General features: G+C 36.4%; 1 protein-coding gene across 11 annotated transcripts in view; it reads right to left on the minus strand.

Annotated features, from left to right (window-relative positions):
* ZNF385B (zinc finger protein 385B) overlaps positions 1-16,284 on the minus strand; it is a 153,823-nt gene that overhangs the window by 14,693 nt on the left and 122,846 nt on the right. For all 11 annotated transcript variants that reach the window (XM_072342213.1, XM_072342220.1, XM_072342214.1 and 8 more), the window contains one exon: positions 5,029-5,188. In XM_072342213.1, the coding sequence (XP_072198314.1) occupies positions 5,029-5,188 (160 nt within the window). The remainder of the gene's footprint in view (positions 1-5,028; positions 5,189-16,284) is intronic.

Raw genomic sequence — 16,284 nt, forward strand, 5'->3', positions numbered from 1 at the left:
GTAGTCATTTACCAGCAGAACAACCACCATCTTGAGGAAACATAAAAGGAAATTTCTCTTTTGGAAATGCTATGCAATCCCAATCTATAACCCCCACCTTTTCAGATACCTCTGGATCATGATTCTTCCTAGTAGGAAACAGCAAAGGAGTTCAACAACACTGGCATCTCAGTCCTAGAGTTGCTTTTTGCTAGCTGCCACTTCTTAGTCTCACTTTTCTCCTTTCTCCACTTTCTCACCCAAGTACTCAAGAGCTCTTGTAATATGTTGCAAAAACAACCATAACAAAGAATGACATCACACATAATGGTTCTGACAGATAGGGATCATATGGCCATCTCTCTGGCATTAAGTTCTTTATGGAAATTCCTTAAATTACTGTAGATATATAACTAAACAAAACTGAGAGCATCCCTAGGCTGTGCCACAAAGTCCAGCTACATTAGCAGAATCAGCCTCATTTAGTTTAACGTCTGCCGTTCCCTCTAGCCAAAGAAAAAATACACATGATTTTAAGTATGCCAATTATAAAAATATTCAACAAAATTCCAATTTTTTAACTGGAAGAAGTAATATTAGTACATTGTATTAATGATGTACACATGGATGTCCTAGCACACATCACAGTACTCCAAAAAAGTCTTATTTAATTTTACAATGTATTTTCTAATGCAGAGCTTCTGCTTTTATATTATGATAGGAGAAAAGGCTTACAGTTTCCACAAAACAGTCTCCAGCTTATGTATCCTTCTGATTGATAAAATGACTGAAGAAAGACAAAGTTGACTTTTTTTCATTTTGAACAGGCATTACAACAACTCAACCATTGTGTCAGTGACAGAGCTTATTTTTCTGTTAATGGCACCTATATCCATTTTCAGTTGAGGTGGAGTTTTAGATCTGGGTGGGTTAACATTATTACAAGCTCACTGAAGAAAGACCTAGAGTCCTCCAGGAGTTCTCATGAGTTCATCAACTCAAACCACAAAATGTCTACTCAAAGTACAGAGAAGCACATGGAAAAGTTTAGAATTTGAACATTGGCAGGAAGAATTTTAAAGTAAGCAACTGAAGCAACATGACTAAGAGAGTGTCCTGATGGTGGACTAGTGAAAAATGAACTAAAGCTTCTCTTGGGACATTACACCTCATTCGCAGCTGATGAATAAACTGCACCGGTAATTGGGACACTAGGGAATTCCAACCCATTGTAATATGCCTGAGTAAATGTGATTTAACATGCTTCACTCTACTATTCAGGAATAAAAGGGGGAAAAAAAAAAATCAGTTTTATTGTCAAAGCACACATAGAAAAGCCCTCAATGAATTATAAACGTTAGACAAGTCCTCAAGGTCACCTTTTCCAATAAAGCTGCCAGTCCTATCTAATAAGCCAACTTATTACTATATGTCTTTAAGACAAAGTAGCACTTCCGTTGATCAACATGTCTAGGCTGTCTTCAAAACCTAAGCTCTCACCGGGCAACTCTAGCAGGCTGGAATAACCAGGGTAGTTCCTAAGGGCCCCAGCTGATTAAAGAGCAGAATTCCAGTTACATGATGTCACTGCTGCCCTCACCACACACTGCAGACCAGCACAGGATTGTCCATGCATTGTCACAACACTGTCAACATTGATCTGCCCTGAGATGCACTTACGGATCAAAACAATAGTGAGAGGAGCCAGAATATGAAACAGGTCCAGAATTCAGCCTGGTTACATGCCTGATATCGTAGATATACAAGCTGAACAAAAAGGACTTTTCAATGAACATCCAAAGGGATTGTTTGTAACACATAGCAGGTAGCAGAACCTGCAGATCTTACTTGAATGAGAACTGAACTTGAAATGTGTTTCTATATCATTTCACAAACAGCTCTCACTGACACATGGGAAACAGATCACATCCAGAATGGCTCAAAGACAGAAAAAGGCCTTATTTTTCTATCCTGGTTTTGACTTTTTAGAAGGTTAAAACAGTTGCATTTACTTTCTGAGTTTTCTATCAAAGCAAAATGCAAAGGAAATAATAACGCATTATCTGTCCGCTTCACTTTGAACAATTTATTTTGATTTAGAAGTATGATCAAAGACTTCATTTTTGTTTGATAAGTAAATAGTGACATTTCAGTCCATTTATTACCATATATATTCCCAAAGGATGTATCACTGTAAGCATATCTCTTCACAGCAGGCGATGCTAGGCTGGGATCATAGACCCCAGCTTCTGTTACATCCTCAGAGCCACATTTAAAATACTCAGCATATTCTAAACTCTGCTATGTACTTGTTGCTGCCTGTGCCTTTTCTAAAGCTGTGCATTTTACTGGAAATACAAATATGTGCATCTCTAAATTTCATGTGCCTGTGCGCAACACAGTAATACAATATCATTAAGTTTGAAGGACTTCACTAACCACTGAATGAGGTTTCCCTCATACATGAACAATTCTGTGTGCAGCCATCCTGAAATCCTGGGACTCCACAGGGAAGGAAGGTAATCTTTGCCCAACATGAAATAGCAGATCCCAGTCCTATTAATGCTGCTGCTTTGTAACTATGCTTCAAAGCATGAACAAAAAGTTTACAGGGTCACAGCAGTGCAGTTTAATCCATAAACATACCCACTCAGCATCAGTGTACTACAGTTTCCCCCCCCCCCCCCCCCAACATGGTTGCTGAAAATCAATTTACAAAATTTATTTGAATCGTATTGTAGTGTTACCAGCAGCACAGACCACCATTCTCATACAAACTGGGCATCGCCATACTCAGGCCAGAGTACATCTGGCTGAGGCAAATTCTATCTGCAGGAAGCCACATCCTCCTCAGAACTCCTCAAAAAAACTTAAATATTAGTTTAACTGCTGTAGCTCTACTGCCAGCCACACTTCCCACATTGAAAAGAATAGCTAATAGATTCATCACACAAGCTAAGCTGATGGTGAAATTATTTTTCTGGATCTACTACTTCTGAAAAATAGCATGACATCCAAAACATTTGTGTCTGACCCGCAAAAGATGCGGCTTTGCAGCAAACTTGACATTTCAGCTCACTATAAAGCAAATGTTATGTCTAGTAAGCTCCAGGGCAGACATCTACATGTCACTCAAAATGACAGCACATCAGAGCTGTGAGTCATGCCTGTTGTGTCCTTTTATTAGCAGACATACATAACATAATAGTAAACTGAGCTTGTCAATGTACTGTGCTACTCCCTACACATTCTTCCTAAATACCAGCACAAGTGCAACAAGTAACAAAGGAACACAAACTTACAACTCCCTTCCCTTTTTAGTTAATCATCCTCTCCTTCCATACTCAAGGGAAGAAGGCCAAGAGTAACTTTTTTTTACGAACAATTCTCAGGAACCTAACAGTCCTTACAGTGGTTAAACAACAGTTCCATCAGTGGTGGGATGTAGCTCTTTCAAGCAGCCTGTCCTTCCCCACATTGGAAGACAGCATTACACTGAATTGCCACTGTGATTTATTTCGAATGCAGAAACACTTGCAGTGGTATAATCCAACAGATGGCAATCTGTTTAATTTGTGTCAAGTAATTAATAGTGTATAACAACATAATGTCAAAACAGGGACAATATTGCAATATCAGGGTCAGGTTTCCCTTATAGTTGGCTAGATTATTTTATCCCCTCTCAAAAAGCAAACACAAAGAAGTGAAAGACTTTAGATACATTCTACAGAGAAGAAAATTAAGCCAGGGACAGACCTTGCAGTCTGGCCTAAGATATGCATAAGGCAGTGCTAGACTTCCAGAAAATAGTTGTAAAAGAAGATAAGGGATTTGGTAACAAGGCTGCAAATTGTGATACTTGACACAAGTAGGGCAGGGAGTGCATAGCACAGCTACGCACTCACAGCATGTATTGCAACATTGTAATTCCTCCGAAGTTTTAATTGAAATGTTCCTAAACAGTTGTCTGAGGTTTCACAGTTTACACCTGGTATAATAAGCTGTTTTAACTGAAGCTATTTATAGTGTTACAAAGAGTAGAATATTTATCAAATATTTTAAATCTCTTCTCTTTCAATAATGCACATTTAATTTAGAGCAGATGGTAGTTTGCTACAGTTTTACACTAACTTAGCTTGTTTCTCTTAATATACTACTGAATTCACGTTATCTCACACAAATCTAACACGTGATTTTCTAGGTGAATCATGCCAAAATCTGGCACCCATCAGCACTGCTAAGGACCCAAAGATGGTTTTGGGAAAGGGAAACAGGGAAACAAATAGCCATTGTTATTGAAATTAGGGTTCTTTTCCCCTTTTATTTTAATAGAGAACCATTTCTGCCAGTCATTCTATGGAATCTCAGTCAAGTTCAGCTCTGCCAAAGATAAATGGATAAGTGGCCTACCAAAGCAGTAGCAAGCTTATCACACACATCAGACCAACGGTTGGTTAACACAACACTGACAGAGATGAAAGTGGCTCAAACAAATGCACTGCAATTAGTGTTAATGATCTTCCTCAGACTACTGACATGGGGTTGGGGGGGTGGGGGTGGGGGTGGGGGGGGAAGACGTTAAAGCACTAACGAGCTGTGGAATTCGGGAAACAGCTTTATCATGAGGTTTCACTACCTTTCTGTAGGTGTGTTTCTTACTGAAGCAGTATTATTTTTAATTCAGAGGAGGAAAATTTTTTAGAGAAATGTCTTGTGTCTCAGCTAAATATGCACATCCCAGACTTGACACTCACCCACATCCATTACTACTGCTGCATAGTAGTAATGGATATATGGTATAACATAGTTTATATGAGTAAATTTGATAAGTGAACATTAACACACCAAATGTCAGCATTCAGATGTGGGAAAAAAATAAAAATAAAAGCCTTGATAACATCAAAACTGATCAATACCATACAAGAAAAATATAACAAACAGTTTGGAAAGAACAAGATATGGATCAGAATCATGCAATAAGCTTCTTTTATATACACATCTACAAAAGAAGAAAACAAAGAATGTATAGAACAAAAAGCTTTCATTGACCTGATTTGTCAGAGATGTTGGCTGTGACTGGCGTGGAGCAGCTTGGGTTAGCCTTTGCGCTGTCCTTGGAAGACCCAACTTTTGGTTTATTTTTCGTTGCCTCTAGTGCTTTCACCTTCTTGGCATGCTTACTTCCTTTGTAGTGGGCCTCGGCCTGGCTCTACAAAGGAGAACAAATCAGGCTCACTCTTTTCTGTACTTCTGTATAACACAATGGATGATAAGGCAGAAAAGTGACACTTTCAATAGTAGGCACCATATCATTCCACCTTAAAAATTATAGTAGCTTTATAGTTTTCTCCTAGATGTAATTTCTCACATGTTCTAACAACAGGATTTTAAACGAACAGTACATGCTTTTTTGCAAACTTGGAAAAGGGGCATCAGGCATAGATACTGCTTTGCTGCTTCTAATCTAATTCCTTACCTCCATGCTGCTTAAAGATTTAAAGAGCTATACAAATGTAAACATGCCCAATTTAGAAAGATGCTACTCAATTTTTATGAACTGTTCCCTAGTCTTTAGTGCTTGTAGTTAAAAACATGTATCATCCTGTAACATGATTAAATAATCCACTTTTTCTTTCTGTTTGATCTAATCTAGCAAAGAAGTCAAAGTACTTCCATCGTTACACTAACAGCAATTGAAACAGGCATTAACGACATTATAACTTCACTATTAGATCAAGAAGAAAAGGATAAAAAGAAGAAACACCATACCTATAAACTTCAGTAGACTCAAGTGAAAACACAGGAAATGAAATATTTATCACTCCTGATGTTTCTATAAATTGCCTCCCAAATATATATTTCTTTCCAAAGACTAAGAAAATAGGAACCTAAATGACAGGAAGTAGAGAAGCGCTTTTTTCTTTATTTTCTATACCTGCACTGAAGCACTGTATTTATGCATTCTTCTTGGTCTGCCCAGATAGAACCACAGAAACATACCAAAATGCAATGTTTGCTTCACATTTGTCATAAGACTATTTACAGAAATTAGCTTAGTGGTTTTGAAGTTGCACTACCAAAGAAACAAACAAATGATTCTTGTTCAGTGATTTTAAATCTCCCATCATTCTTCCTGACTGTCCATAACAAACTACCTTGACAAGTCAGGGCACATCATTAGCTGTAAAGCCCAGGCACTATAAGTTTAATTCAGCCACAAAGTCTGGACATTTCCACTAATGCCTTTCAATGTTTTTCTTGACACAGCTCCATGCAAAAAGCAATCTATTTTCATAATACTTCCCATCATACTATTCAGTACTGTGTTTTTCCCATTTCCAAATGTAATGTTTTTCTTAATGACTTGAGAGGTATTACTAGGTGCCTCTATTGAAGGTTACATATTAACTATAGAAGTTAATATTGTTCATTTCAAAGTAAAATGCTTGGAGAAAGCATGCTTCATGTAGCAAGATGACCACACCTTGGCGCCTGGCATATAACAACATCAGTGCAAGGAAACTTTTGCTAGTCCATGCAAAAACACTTCCTATGTTATTTAGTTCATTGTGTTAAATGAAACAAATCACATGCTTAACAAAAAGCAGTTATGGGATCAAACATCTTGGATGTTAGAAATAGTGCTGCCATAATGAGGAAATTGTTGTGAGGTCAGCAGAAATAGGCATTACAATACAGTCACCTTAGGACAGCATGTAATAAACATTTTATTGTATGGAAGAACGTAAGTGAGCAGTAGAAACAGCTGGACTAGACAACAGAATAGACAGTTTGGTGGCATCATCACAAAAACCATATGCATCACTAAAACTGGTAGAGAACTGCAGTTAAAACAGAGTATGAAATTCCTACACACTGAAGGTTTGTGATTATACATCTTGTGAAACAGTGCTTTCTACATCAAAAGGACAGTGTGTATAGTGACATGTTGTGGCTATATATATATATATATTTTAAAACAGATTGCAGTAAACAAGCATTCAGTAAGAAAAGCTCCCAGATAAAGTTTACTTTTAAAGCCATTGAAACTGAGATTATTTTCAATCTTCATTATAAAAACAGTAGAGGTTCAATTCATCACTTGCTATTAAGTTATATGACAATTTAAAAATCTTTGGAACTTAAGACATACAAACGCAATTTAAAGATTACAAAGAAAAGCTACACAGCTATACTACTACTATGTGCACTACTTAAAGGGACACTTGTCAACTTCTGGGTTGGAGCTCCTCAGCTCTGAACGAGGTAGAGAAGTGCAGATTGTTTGCACCCTGCTAATGCAATGCACCTTAAGCAGAACAGGAGCAAAGTACCATCACCCTGCCTTTCTCCACCTTTGCCAAGTTGTATCAATTTCTCTGCACTTTGCTATTGCTACATGATGAGCTAAATGGAGCATCAAGAATAAAAAAATAAATAAATCAACTTTTCCCAGGCTTCTACATATGTACAGAAGTCAAAACTCAAAATTGAGGGGTGTGTATACCCTTTCCATTATGGTACTTTAAATTTGTAATAACAACAAGGACAAGGTTTTCCACTGGAGAGCTCTAAAGTTGATGATGTCCCTTTAAATAACTGAACTCTGCTCCGTGTGCACTGTGCTGTTGGTAGGACCATGTACTGCCTGAGGCCAAAGCTACAACAAAGGAGACATAGGTGCACTCAAGAGAAAGGCTTAGTCAGTCAAATCCTTGATAATAAGCCTTTCTGCTGATATTTGCAATAATAGTGTCAGCAATATCAGTCAGAACCTACGATAGTCTTTGATTCCCTTCATTCAATCCTCACATAGTGTACATGATACCTGTTGAAAACAAACAAGCCCAAGCAGAATTAAAATTAAGACTTTCATAAACAAAAAGAAAAGCACCCTGGTTTGTGCCAAATAGCCTCACCTTTGATTTAAATAACATAGTTACTATCTTTACATTAACCAATCCATGGTTGTACGTATATGGCCCAAAGGTGCTGCTGTGACCACCTAAAGCATAGTGTCCAAAAATGTCAGTCTTCCCCAATGAAGCAGCCCTTATTTTTTGGGTGGTGGGCAGAAGAGCTAGATTTGTTAAAATTTTTTTCAAGCACATTATAATAGTTTCTACACTGAATTTGTCTAGTCTCAGCTTCTAGCCATTGGATTTTGTTAAAGCTTTGGTTCTTAGGCTCTTTCAATACAAGTTCTGTGCATTAAAATAGAAATTCTTGCTTTCAAACAAAGTCAGATGAACATCCCTTGGGGTGCTGAAGTAATGTTTTCAGACGTACCTGCAATTTAGAGCCTGCTTATTACCCACAGTGAAATAAATTATTTGATTCCATTGCTTTTGGTAACAAAACGGAAACGACATGGAACAGAATTTCCTCTAATTCTTATAAAAAATGATTCCTTTTATAATTTCCTGGAGTAATGATAAACAAAGAAAAGAGCAGCCATGGCAGTCTGAAATTAGAAAGCATGTTATGATTATTCCTGGTACCAATTATTCTGATTATTAATGTCCTGACCATAACTATCCATACTTCTATGAGATATTTGCACCACATTATATGCAAGCTTATTTTCTCCAACTCCCATTAAAAACCTGTTTCTGGCACAATACAGCAATATATTACAAGTTACAGGCTTCTGTAGTATGTGTGTCTGAAATATTAAACATATCTTTGGAAAAAGCCACAGCACAATTTCTTTTCTTTTTTTTTTTTTCTTTTTTTTTTTTTTTTTTCAGCTTATAAAAGAAACTGAACATTCATTTTCATTTGTTCTGACAATCCAGAAGTTACACATGCAGAAGGTTTGAAAGACACTCGTTGCATAAAAGAAAGGGAACTTACCAGTTTCAACATAAAAACCAATAAAATAACAAGCAAAAAACAACAACAACAAAAAACAACAAAAAAACAAACCAAAACAAAAAACAAACAATCAAAAAAACCTGTCTTTGGAATACAATGTTTTAAATGGATACCAAGTGTACATTTTTGATCCTCATTAATACAAAAAATTACCTCATGCAAATTCCATATGATAAAAACTATATTTACAAAATTGAAAAATATAGAAAGCAATAGTGGTTGCTTCTTCAGGTTTTGAAAACAAGAGCTCTAAAAGCCAAAATAAGTAACCTTAAGTGATGTTGTTATACTCATGTAATCATAATGCTTTTTAGTTCCACAGTGATTTATTTCACTGTAAATGGCTGCATCTACTGTAGGAAAAGATCAATGAAGTATAATAATTTTGTTGATGTAATTGTGTCACAATTCAACACTACTAGCATAATTAATGCTTTATTTCAAACAAATCATTACATTCATTTCTTATATTCTTAAAACTAAACATCTCATTAAATTAAATTTTAAACTCTCACTACTATGATCATTTTTTTTTAAACAAAATGCTTTCTAGGTTGCTAAGAAGGATCTAGCCATGATAGCCTGGTTCACTCTAGGGCAGTTGGACTACATGGCCTTCAGATATCCCTTCCAACTCTAAAGATTCTATGATACTATAACATTTTCTTGCAAACTTAGAATGCTGTAAGCTTAATAACTTGGTTGAAGCCTTTCCTCTCTTAAATACATTTTCCTTGAGACACACCATGTTAGATTTTATTCAAAAACTAAAATGTATTGCGAATTTCTGCTTTAGGTTATCAAACTAAGTTTTAAATCTAAGCATCACCACATTCATCTGTAAGATTACACAGCCATAACACACTGCCTCATATATGAGATTCCATCCAATAAAACATCAGCAATACAAATCTTCATCTGTACATGTAAGCATGCTTTCTAGGAATGTGTGAATATGATTAGCATATAATACCATCAGTAGCTTTGCTAAAATTTAAGTACACTTATACCAATACATATAAAGAAAGATAACCAGGAAACATACGGATCATGGAGTTATTAATAGCTATATTACCTTCAAGAAACCCTTAAAATTCAGTTAAGGCTACAGTGCAAAAGATAACAGAAATTGCCCCTGTCAGGAACAGGGAAGGGACAGAATATTTGAAATCAGCACTATTCATTTTGGCAGTTCGCAATTGACTGAGTTTGAAAATCTATCTGTATGAATGATGAATTAACTGAATTTATTACTGTGTAGAGAAGAAATGTGAACCTATCAGATCTGTTCAATGATTACATGTTGCACCTGTGCTGAATAAATTTATCTGTAGTTTCATACTAAGTGTAGATGCAATTGATGTTAAGAATAGATGTAATTGAAGTAATCTGCAAAACAAAACTATTCATACTTTTGTTACACCAGAGCTATGTATTATTTTTGAAATTCAGCTCTCAGCAGCTTTGTGAAACCAAATTGCTCCAAATATTAAGGTAAATTACAAGAAATGGGAAAAATGAAAAAGTGGTGAAAATCAGTCACGTCATAAGAAAGCAACTAATCAAACTTAGTTAACCACTTTATTAAATAGTTGGTTTGGAACAGAACTTTCAGCATGTTATAACTCTGCACCCTGTAATCACGCAGTATTTCTGTCATGATGAAGCTAACAACTTTCATCATTTTGTCAGATCTGTCTTCAAAACAGAAAATTGCCTTCACAAGCTCCTGATATTTATGCTTTTAATTACCTCCTACCTGCTCTGCTATGCTCCAAACTCTAAGCATCAGCTCCAATAGTTTTATTTAGAAGAAAAAATGTAAAATGTTTGACAAAATCTGGTGACAGTTCTGCAGATTTTTATTCAATGCTATTGATTATTTTGCATGTTATCTTTTTGACATCCATTCAAATTTGCAAAGATAACATTTGGCAACGATAGCCTCAACTTTGAAAAGCTGCCTTCTAGCTTTTTTTAAAAAAAGGCGATCACTATCATTGCATCTTTTTTATTAGCTATATATACACAATAATAAGTTGCCTGTCAGCATCTCTTAATGCCCAACTGTTGCATCTGCTTTTTCTGATCTTCCCACAAGGCATTTTGACTTGATTTCTGAGTCTTTGCAGGCAATGCCAAAAGGCAGCGCCAACTTAAAGGCATCAATCACAGAGAGCAATATGCTGTGCAGATACACACTTATGCCAATGAAAGGATATTGTATCAACAAGGTGGTACCCCATGGCTGCACTACAGCCAAAGACCTTCCTACAAATAAGGACAGCTGGCACTGAGGGAAGCAGATATTTCATTTAGAAGCAATCAACAGATGACTTAAAAAAAAAAAAACAAAAAAAACAAACAAACACCAGCAAACAAACAAATCATGTGAATTGCTGGTGTAACATATTTGAGTTTGGAGAACAGATGGAGAGGAAAGTGACTAGATTAGCACCAACAATATCAGCTAGTACCCAAGCTCTAAAAACTTTGGACTACTGAAACAAATAATGGAAGAGAAGAGCCGAAAAAATGTTATTGACTTTGTAAGCATGGAAAAAAAAGTTTTGCCAAAGCCTAACAGGTATTCTTGCAACCTGACTGATGCTTCTCTTGCAGGTGACAATGCCAATCACTAGAGCAGAGAAGAACAGACAGCTCAGCACAGCCTGGCCCTAAGCTCCACAGCTGCTGGCAGGACTCAGTGCCACATGGCAGCTGTGGGAGATGTGCCAGAGGGAAGTAGAACAGCGAGCCAAGAGTAAGCAGAGAAGTAATCTCTGGGAGACAGCAACAGCCATCTTTCCCATACCCTATCAATACTCAGACCCTGTTATGAGTTCCATAAAGACAGAGCAAACCTTACTCAAGCTGCTTTTAGTTTCTGCTAGAATGTCTGCAACATAAATAATCAATCTCAATAAATCATACCTAAACAGTTAATACGAAAACCTGTTTTACAAAGCTTATCCATAGTCCATATAGATATAACCACAAGTTTGAAAGGAATCCCAGAATTCTTAAAAGGAAAAACCTATTTTTGAAAAGCTAGGCTAAATCTTTCTCAGCACATCTTGCTTCCTTTTGGTGGATTGCAGCTGTATCTCTTGCTCTGGTGGCCTTTATGCAAGAGGAAGGTCTGACTCACTACCACAATCTGCTCCACAAAGAGGATTCTCTTTCTCTCCCTTCTGGATGGTCTCTAGTGGCAGTGAATATAACGGAGATATTTCCTTTTTTTTTTTTTTTTTCCTGAGCTGGACAGAAAACCAGAGCTTGAACCCTACAGAAACACTAGAATTTACAGCACTGGAACACATGTAGAAATGAAGCAAGAAAAAATGGTGTTAAGAGACATTTTGTTGGTTCTAATATACTGGCACAAAACCAACCACAACTATTTAAGTCTAGTATAAATTTTTAAACAGTTTTCTATAGAAGCAATGATCCACTTCACAACAGAATCAAGTTTACACATTCTGAAATATTTATCTCAGTCCTTGCTACTATGATTAATCAATCTCATCAGCTAACAATCCTTGCAATGCCATCCTTCTTCAACTGAGATTTCCAACTTAATTCAACGTTATTTGATCTCCATTACCAATTATCATAAAAGTTAGCTCAGGAAAAATTCCTTTGCTTTGATTTGTACTGATATTTTTTACCATTTCACTTCCCTTCATTGTTGAGAACCTTACTAACTTACTATTTTTTTCATACTTCTTCCTTTGAATGATATTCTGCTCCCTGACTCCACCTGGAGGAGTGGGAGGGAAAAAGAAAGAGTAGAAAAAGAAAACAGAAAGCAAGGTTAATAGGTTGGAATTCCAATAACAGGTGTTCAGTACTGTTGGTGATGTCATTAGGTGTCCAGCCTGAGCATGGACTGAGCACCCTGTCAGATCTACTATTCAGGTGTGGATATCCCAGGTATTCAAATGACACAAGACACTTAGTTTTATGCACCGTTAAGAGTAGAAGCCAGAGTATCTCAAGTAGGTCATGAGACAAGTTTTGTTAAAGTAAGCTCAGTGATAACCTTACAACTAAATTCCAAGTCCCCTAACCTTCAAAGTGCAGGAACTTCTCATGCTGTCCTGCCAGCAAGGGAAGGGCTGAGTGGCACAAAGGCTTGGGAGGGACAGAACCAGAACAGCTGACCAAAACTGGGCAAAGGCCATTTCATATGACATCATGCACAAGAGAAAGTCTGGAAAAACTGTGGGGAGTTGTCTAGGTAGGCAGCTGCATTTTAGGGACTCCCCAGGCATTAGTCAGTGGGCAGTGAGCAATTGAGCTGTGCATCAGTTGTATTTATACATGTAACTATCATTACTATTAACTTCCTTTTTTCCCTGCTCTCGTCCTCTTCCACCTCAGTAAATAGTCCTAATCTGTCCTAGTAAATAGAACCCACAAGTTCTACTTTGTTTTTTTCTATCACTCTGCTGTCCCCCTCAAATTATTTCTTTCCCCTCAAAGTGTCTCCAAATCAACTCTGCGTTTAAAAACACTAAACAAAATTTATTCAAAGCAAAATGTTTCATTTCAGTAACATGCTATTCCATGCCACTTTGTTTTCACCTTTCTGAAAATTCAAACAAAACCAAATACATTAGGCTACAGCCCTCAACCATAAGTAGCTCAAAACACTTTTTCAAATGTTTCTACATATTAATACACAGAAATTTTGATGTGCTTCTGTATTTCATCCTTAACAATTTTCTTTGAAATATATTAGCGTAAATCTGGACTATCAGAGACAGTAGGCCCACTATGCCACATGATGGTCTCAAGAGTGCTGTGATATGGCTTTGACTGGCTGGTTTTACCAAAATAAGTATGTCTATGTACTTCTTCTATAGTGTGTGACAAATACTTGGGTATCTCTCTACAAAAATTTTAGCTGGAAACAACTTGTTAGGTTTTATTGAAGAATAATACAGAGTGCTTGAATGCATACAAACAGAAACACAGGTATGTAAATTTTATGCCCCTTAATTGAGAAAGACATAATGTTCCTTAACTCAATTGTCTGCCCCCTGACAAAGTTAATAGCATTAATTTCTAAAGGTGCATTTGGGAAACATCCACGATTAGCACAAGTGAATTTGCAAAACTGTTGTACAAATAAAGCATATAGCCTCTGCCTTCTTCTAATGGTGTACAGCAGAGACGATGGAAAAAAGGACAAAGGGGACACTGAGTCACAGTGACACTTCCTGTTGATGCACAGAACCTTCCTGTAACTGTAGATATGCTAAATTATAACGTCCAAGGAAAAGACTGACTAACATTTTGTCTTTCATATTTTCTACACAAATCACATCAAAAAAGTATTCCCATATAATTAGAAGCTGTTAGTTCACCTTTTCTTTATACAATCAAGCAAGCAAAATAGCTTAAGTAACACGTAAAGATTTATTCTTTTTAGTCTGCTTTTACTAAGCCAGCCCCTACCATGTAATGTCTCCTTTTGCATCCTAAGTTTAAAAGCTGTCAGTTACATATTTGTAAAATACTGAAACTTAACTCTTTGTTTTTCAACCTTCTAGGTAAAGAGTTCACAGTTTGGACTCACCGCAGTCATTCTGGAACCAACTATTTACCATATGCCTTGTTTCAGCTACCTCTATTTGCATATACTCAGGATTATTTCTGAATAATTAATTCTCTTTTATGCAAGCAAGGAAAAAAAAGCTGACCATAGCCTTGCAGGAATCTTTTTTTTTTTCCTCTTTTTTTCAGGTTTTATTTCTCAAGATAAAAGCAGCATCACCTAATATTAGATGTATTTACTCCCAGAATGAACATTTTAAAATAAATTGTCCAACCCTGATGTTAGACTTCCACCTCCTGCTCAAGGACAGCCCTCCTTCAGATCTGATGTCAGAATGTTCTCACTGCAGACACAGCAGCAGAAGAAATCTGAAACCTTTGCAATTTACTGTGCAAACGGGAGGTTTGACAAATATAAATTGACTAAGTCAGAATTATTTTGGTCTATTGATCCAGAACAGTGAGTACCAACAGTGTGAATAAAAGATTACAGGCATGGAAACCAACTTTCTTCTCACAGACAAATTTCTATTGGTTTGTACATTATTCATGTAATAGACAAAGCAATAACAGGACCAGGTCAGGAGCTTGAAACAAATGAATGAAAATGAAATTCATTTAATAAAAGAAAACTAATTAATAGCCACTTTTTGATTGTTTTTGTTTCATTTGCTTGCATAATTTAGGTCAAAGGAAGTTCAAAGGAAACAACATGCCCATCACGTACAAGGAGCCTATCAGCTTTGTGGCGACAGAGGAAGAAATTGAAACTGTGAGGTGGATGAGCTGCAAATCTTCTATAGTGTGTTATGTTCAAGGATTTGATGCTTTTTAAAAAATCATTGTTATTATTTTTGCCACCAGGAAGGGTTTCAAATTATTCTTAACAAGTTGCATAGTGGAATTGATGGAATTCACAGAGGAATCCACTGAAAGATTCAGCAGATATGATAGTCAAAAAATATCTGCCTTCTCCCCATAAAGTTAAGGAATTGCATCATCATTTAAAGGAACAACAGCTACAAGAAATCACTTGCATTGTGTGTATGTAAAAAAAAAGACGCCAAAAACTGTGTCAAGGAACTATAAGAGTCTGAAGATCTGAACTGAAAGGATGCTAACATTACCTAACACTGTGACAGTGCAGATTATTACAGGGGTAGGGGAGGAATGATATTTAAGTAAACTAAGTTGTCACACTTGGGGAATGGGCGGAGGGTTGAAAAGGTAACACATGTAGACAAATAACTCAAGGTCAGAAGATTGAACTTGGAGGAAAGATTTAAAATCTCACATAAGCTTTCCATGAGAAACTGAATAATGTAATGAAACGCTGGACAGCTTTGAATAAAATAGTGCTTCAATTGTAAAATGTGATCTCCAAATATTCTTGTATGTTCTGGTGATGAAATGTTTGTGAAACTTTATTTTATATTCAAGTACTTCCTACTATTAATAACCCCACTAGAGTCTCAGTACATTTTAAAATCAAGTTTCCAGGTTGTTTATGAATGTCCTGTTATGAAAAATGCTCTAGAAAGGAAGGAATTACTTTTTATCATTACCACTGGCAATGTCATGATGCTTCATCCATTCTTAAAACCATCCATTTCAAAAGAATTATGATATCTTCTAACAGCTAGAACTGTGTGCATTAGACACATTTAAAAAGTAAGGAGCACAGTACTGTAAATACAGCCACTCCAAAAGGGCAAACAAGGCTATAATCTGACATGCTACAGTGATGCCACCGTTGGAAGCAGAACATGATATGCACTTTTTGTTCTACTTTGTGAGCAAGTTCGGAAAAATTGCTCAGCTGGCAGATGTACAAAATGATATACTATTTCAGCTCTTTTTTCT

This window comes from Excalfactoria chinensis, chromosome 7 (assembly GCF_039878825.1).
Source record: "Excalfactoria chinensis isolate bCotChi1 chromosome 7, bCotChi1.hap2, whole genome shotgun sequence".
In the NCBI taxonomy this organism is placed as follows: Eukaryota; Metazoa; Chordata; class Aves; order Galliformes; family Phasianidae; genus Excalfactoria; species Excalfactoria chinensis.